The sequence below is a fragment of the Microtus ochrogaster genome, chromosome 10 (assembly GCF_000317375.1).
Source record: "Microtus ochrogaster isolate Prairie Vole_2 chromosome 10, MicOch1.0, whole genome shotgun sequence".
NCBI classification, from domain to species: Eukaryota; Metazoa; Chordata; class Mammalia; order Rodentia; family Cricetidae; genus Microtus; species Microtus ochrogaster.
This window is the reverse complement of record NC_022016.1, coordinates 28,600,411-28,607,094: the sequence shown is the minus strand read 5'-3', so window position 1 is coordinate 28,607,094 and position 6,684 is coordinate 28,600,411. Positions and strand designations below refer to the sequence as shown.

Here is a 6,684-nt window from a genome sequence, read left to right as displayed (position 1 = left end):
CTCTGCCTCCCGAGTGCTGGGATTAAAGGCGTGCGCCACCACCACCCGGCTAGAAAATAAATAGTTTTTAAAAAAGCAGTATAGACATAAAGAATAAACTGTTATTTGCCAGAACCAACAGAAAGGAGACAGTAGGCAACCAATAAATTATTAATAATGTGCAAACATATATATGAAGCCTATCAGAAAATATCTAGTGCTGAAGACAGCCCATGTAGCTGAAAGGCCACAGCCTCTTTGTCCCACAGGCAGTGCCTAGCCTCATTGCTTTATCCCTTGCTTCTTATGTTGTAGAAGCTGATTGCCAAGCTCTGGATTCTATTCTTGGCCTTTGTGCGAAAATTGTGAGTTTATAACTGAGCAGTAAATTACCACATAACTGCCCGGGAACAATGGGAAGTCACTGTCCATGTCTGTGATGCCTTTGTTTACCTTAGGCTCAGTAAGTATTTGCTGACCTGGATAAATTAATGCACTCCATATTGGAAATCTGTAAGGTGCCTAGCACTCTAATTTCATGCAATATGTTTTGATCCCTAAGTGACCACTCACTTCTCTACCCACCCAACTTTGTGTCATTTTTTAAAAGAGCTCAAGTTCAGTTTGTGCTGCCCACCTATTCTTGAATGTGCGGCTTTCTCCTGGAGCTTGGGAGACCTACGAAGACAACACTCCTGAAGATAATCAACTCCCCATCTTCTAGCAGCTATCATTTGTCAGTGACTCTTCCCCTGGGGGAGGACCTCATGCCCACCACACCTCTCTGTACTGGGATGCTGTCTGACCTCAGCTTGCACAGCTCTTGTGCACCCTTTAAAAACACTGATTACGTATGTGCAGCTGCCCTGCTGTGTTTGGAAAACAGTTTCCTTGTAACTATCCACCATCGTTGGCTCTTGCATTCTTTGTTCCCTCTCTTCCATAATAACCCCTGAGCCTTGGAAGAGGGGAGGGTGTGTTATAGATGTCCCTTTCAGAGCAGAGATTTCGGTAGTCTCTTGTTCTCTGTACCTTTACCAATCGTGGGTTTCTGTGTTAATCACTGTCTGCTGAAAATAGAAGCTTCCCAGATAAGAACTGTCTCCTGTATTAGCACCCCAATATTTTAGTTTGCTGCGCTAAACAGTGGACTTAAGAATGTACCTTTTAGTAGCAGATAAGCCTTACATGTTTTAGTTCTAATAGGAAAATCCACTTACCTTGGACACATTTTACTTGGCAGATGGCACTCCTCTCAATAATGCCAGATCAGAAACTTCTTTACAAGGGGAAGAGGTTATTTGGAGATAAATGTGTGTTTCAATATAGTCAATAGTAGTGAGAATTTTATTCATCATTGTAGCTGGCCAGATTGCATTGGGTGTCAGGTCAGATTCAAAGAATGTACTTTCTAATGGTGACCTTTATATCTTTGGTAAAATAAATAGCACCATTTAAAGTTCTTCTGGTTTTATTTTGCAAACCTTCCATTGCCTACAGCATGCTAGGAGTGAGGACTGCAGGCAGCCTGAGAACAGGTTAGCCCGAACAAGTGGACCAATCTGCAGGCAGCCTGGGAACAGGTTAGCCTGAACAAGTGGATCAGTCTTCTCCATGCACAGCGTTGAGCATAGAAGCATGGCTGCCCAAGACCCAACTTAGGAGGCAGTGAACTGCTTCTTGAAATTATAGGCAATGTGACAGCATAAAAGACCATCATAAATCTCTAACTACATCTGTAAAATGTTGTCTTTCCTGTGGGGACATTTCATATACTCAGGCCTCCTCGTAGCTTCCCAGATGTTCTGTGTACCTCAAGACTCACCTTTAATCTTGTTTTCTTTGGTCAGTAGGATGACTCAACTCAGCAAGTAAAGGAGCTTGCTGCCTAATCACTGGCCTGAGTTCAGTCCCTGGAGCACACATAGGATGGGAGGAGGAGACTGACTCAGCCCTTTAAGTTGTGCATACACAAAAATAAATTTAAAAAAAAGCCAAAAACATGTTTCTCAGCCTGGCTGTACCCTAAATCACCAAGCTTTGGGAAAGTTGAAATCTGTACTTCAAAACAAACTAATAAGTTAGGATTTTGGAGTGTGGGGTTCAGGCTTCCCAAGATCTCTGAGAGATTCTAACATGCAGCTGAGTTTGAAACAGTGAGGTGATTAGAAGCTGCTGGTGGAAAAACTGCCTGTAGAAAACTATGATGCTGGTCAACCTTTTCTTTTTCACCCTATTTAATACCTTCCTCATATAACCCTAAATGAATATGCTTAACGTCATTAGTGTATAGTATGTGTGCTCTTTTCTCTTCTGTTATCTTCTGATGGGGATGTACACTTTCATCCATACTGAGTATTGTTGTTGTCATTGTTTTTAACATTCTAGTTGTGTAGGGATTATCTTTCTTTTCAAGGTAGGGTGCAGTGACTCTGAAGGTTGAGTAACATCTTGAAAGTCACACGTTGATAGATGGCAGAGAGGAGACTGGATCTCACATGCCCATCTTCAAACCTCATATTCTTTCCGTCATAAGCTGTTCTCTTGTGCAGATTCTTTTTGTATTCTGCCAACTTGAATTCTGCTCAGTGACAGGAGAGTCACAGCACTTCTCCTAAGAGGGCACTTCACACATACGCAGTAGACATGTGAGAAATGCTTCTCAATTTTGGAAAAAGCCGAAAGCTTGAAATTATAGTGGTTTGACTTATGACCTTTTCCTGAAGGTTTATTTTGTGTGTGTGAGTGTTTTGACTGCATCAGAGTATGAACATGCATGTCTGGTGCATGTATTTAAAAAAAAAACATAGAGGCTGAGGAAACAAAAGAGCCTACTCCATTCTTGGCTCTCTCTTTTCATTCTTTGTTTTCTAGATGCTGGTCTTCTAACCCAGGGCCTTGCACATCTTAGGCAAGCTCTCCACTACTGCTTTATACCCCGAACCCACCTCTCTGTTTGTTGTTTTTGCATACAGGAAAAACACTTCTTGGTGAGAGAGACTGTGTTAGCTCCCATTTTCCCAAATTCTGTTCATGGTTCCAAAGTATAATAAATCACAAGTTCTCATACTTACTAGGTTATGTTTGGCCTACTGTGTTTACCTGGTCATTAAAAAAGAAGTCACACATTAGAGTGACCAGAGGGGCTGTCTTTAATACCAACATGTAGCAGTTGGGGGGGCCCATCAAGAACAAATAGGAAGCTGCTAAACAGCCAGGGTCTTAGTCAAGCATTTGTACTTTCCAGGCAGTGTCATCGTCTGAACACTTTTCATTGGTGTCACTTCTCTCTTCTCAAACGGAGCCGCCTGACACAGGGCTGTGTTTTGCTTCCCCCTGCATGGTGCCTGCCTGGTTCCTAACAGGGCGCCACTGAATGAGAGCTGAGAGGCCAGCTGATGGGCACACCACAATGTTTGGAAGTTATTCTTGTGAAACCCTTTCTGGGCTTTGTTATTTCCTCAAGTCTTTTCTTGTCATATGTATACTGTTCTCTGTGTAAATCCCTTTGTTTTCCTATAATCCTTTTTAGATTAGGGCAATACCTATAGAAATTTTGTTGCGTTTATTTGAAGAAATACCCTTCTCAAATAAGTGTGGTCATACATTGTTTAACGGCAGCTCATTCTGAGATGTGCTGTTTGTCCATTTTGTTGTCCATGAACATTACTGGTGGTACTCTTATACAAGCTGAGATGAGACAGGTCAGTTATCTAATGTAAATATTGATATAATCAAATGATGTATTTGAGGGGCTGTATATAAAAATATGGCATTGTATAGCATACCTTTTAAGTGCTTATTGTTAAATGTGTAATAGGAAATACATTAATCAGTAATAGCCATTATTAAGTAATCACTGTACAAACTCTGTGTGCTGCATCTTCATATGACCAGTCAGTTACATTTGTTTACATCAGCATTGTCATAAACACATGACTGTGAATTGTGCTATGAGGTCACTGTAGTAAAGATGTCACTATATGACAGGAATGTTTCAGTTTTATTAGACTCTCCCGGGAGCACCATTGTGTGTGCAGCCCATTACTGACCAGAATCCCATTATGTGGCCCATTTCCGCATGTACACACCACCTTCACCACTCCACTGTGTGTGTAAACTGTAGCTGCACAGTACTACTATAAATGTGTCAGCACAGTTCACACACACCGATGGCTTCTTCATTGCTATTGCCATCTTTGATAGTGAAACTCATGGTTTTGTCTGTTCCTTCTGGAGCTCAGCAGAGAGGTGCACCCAGTTTTGGGGGGCTGCTGTCACACCCTGAATCAGGCATGTGGTGTGCAATGGGAGACTCTGGGCCTGTGCAGTTTTTAAGCAGCACCCCTTTCTCAGTTCTAACTGATGTGGAAGTTTGCAAAGATACTATTGAGAATGTATTTGGATTTGAATGCAGGAACCTGTGCCCAAACCAGTCTGTTCCTGCCAGTAGGCTGAACTAACATGTCTTTCCCCTTTCCTCTCCTTAGGGCAGAGCTTGGGTTACGGCTTTGTGAACTACATTGACCCCAAGGACGCAGAGAAAGCTATCAACACTCTGAATGGATTGAGACTTCAGACCAAAACAATAAAAGTATGTTTGCATTTTTCTTAAATCTAATTGTAGAAAAAGGTCTTTTTTAAGGGTCTTTTTACATTTGGGTTCCACAAACATTTCTCGGGGAGACACAGCATATTTGGGGGGGTGGTTATTGCACAAAGGCAGCAACTATGATTGTAAATATTCTATGTAGACACATATCACCAGTCAGAAGCAGTGCTCTTGGATAAATACTGCATGAAGCCCCCTACATTAAGTACTTCTCATAGAGAGAATCCTTGTCCTATTGCTCAAGGGATTCTTGAAACTGTCTAGACAGTAGCTGTTGGACTTGTTTTGTAATCCAGTAAATGCATGAGGTTTGGGCTCTCACCTCTGCTCCTGACACAAGAATGTGACTGTGGTTGTAGTTTGATCTAATACTTTTTTTTTTTAATGAACACCGAAACTATAATTTCATGCGACCTTTGTGAATAATAGCGTGTTATTTTTTCTAGTTTAGAATGTAAAACTATTAGTGGTTAAGCAAGCTAGATCTGGTAGTGGTGCTTTTGTTTGACTCCATCCTAGCGGGTTTCTGAGAAGACAGGCCCTAAAGCAGCTCCCATGGCACATAGGCCATTTTGCCTTTGAAGAGGGACAGTGTTATTTTATGGATACTTTTCTGCAGCTTTACAGTTTGAAATCCTTACCTGAATTATCCAGGTAAGAAGTTGATCCAGTTTCCCGCATAGATTTTTTTTTTCTTTAGCAAATAGAGTGGCAGTGGCGTTGCCTCCAGAGGAACATTGGCTCTCGGATCATCAGTGTATTCCCTCTTGCTCAGTGTGAACCTCTCATATCAATCTTTTTTTTTTTAGATCTTTTATTTATGCTTTTCTCTAATATGTAATATATTAGGAGAAATATATATAATACAAATATATGTATTGTGTGTATATATGTATATCTGTGTGTGTGTATTCTAAAGTCCCACAATAAATTCTCCTGACACCGTTCTCATATCAATCTTGATACACTTTCTCGATGAAGCCAGGGGTGGCTCACAAATATATTTTAAAATAGTGTTCCAGACAATCTATCAATTGGCTCAAGTTGGAACCCATTTTCTGCCGTGATATAAGAAGCCAGCGCAAACTGGAGCCTAAGAGGTGAGGAGAGGTTGCTCGAGGCTGACTGTACCATCCATCTTGTTTAGAGACTGTCTAGAAGAGTTTTACTCTTTTTTCCCCCCTTTCTTTTGAGGTATCTTGAAACGCAGTGTCATCTTGGTGCTTAAAGTGACTTCTCTTAGGATTGTCAGCTAAGGTGATTTGTTAGCCCTGGGTCGTTTTGACACCTCATTCTTTATATTTATTGGCCCATAGGAAAAAAATTCCTGTCAGCACTTTCCATCTAAATGAAACTATATGATGGTCTCCAAATATACTTGATGTAAGATGTCCAAGAATGCTGGGTGTTTCTAATAAAGAAAATGGGAGAAAGTACACCCTGTAATGACTAAAGGAACCAATCATTATGTTGCCAAAATTCTAAGAAAAATCTTAGAGAAATTTAAGATGATAAAAATTTGGTTTTGATCATTTTTTTTTTTTAAACCTGAATTGCTTTTTTCCCCCTAACTCTCTTCACACTTGCCTGCTTAATCTTTCTTTGTGCCAAATGCTCTGTCTTCTAAGTGATAATGCAATGCCCTTAGCAATGGTGCCCGCCCACTATCTGGCTATCTCCAGGCTGTTTTATGTGTTCTGTGTCCTATGGATTTTTGTAGGCTTCCTCTTCCTTAGCTTAAATGACCAGCAATCCTGGAAATCAATTGCTCTTAGTGCTGAGAGCCAAGTTGTTGTTAAAAAGAAAATGAAACATGATTGGGATGGCTCATCTCAGCAAATGACCATTTCCCTCATTCCAGAAATAATCGCCCTTATTTCATTCTCAGTGAGTCACTTCTTTTGCTATACATTCTGCATGCTCTAAGATCCAGAAAAAAGTACAAATGGAGAGAAAGCAGGTCACCATAAGACAAATGGACTCAGTCTTTACCAGAAACCATTGATGACAGCTGCTTCTCTACTGCCCATGGTCCTGCCTTCTCTCCTCAGGGCTCATCTGCCTGTGGTCCTGCCTTCTCTCCTCAGGGCTCA

General features: G+C 41.0%; 1 protein-coding gene across 14 annotated transcripts in view; it reads left to right on the top strand.

Moving 5' to 3' along the window:
* Elavl2 (ELAV like RNA binding protein 2) overlaps window positions 1-6,684 on the top strand; it is a 157,694-nt gene that overhangs the window by 115,458 nt on the left and 35,552 nt on the right. For all 14 annotated transcript variants that reach the window (XM_013348257.2, XM_026782025.1, XM_026782024.1 and 11 more), the window contains one exon: window positions 4,470-4,573. In XM_013348257.2, coding sequence (XP_013203711.1) covers window positions 4,470-4,573 — 104 coding nt within the window. The remainder of the gene's footprint in view (window positions 1-4,469; window positions 4,574-6,684) is intronic.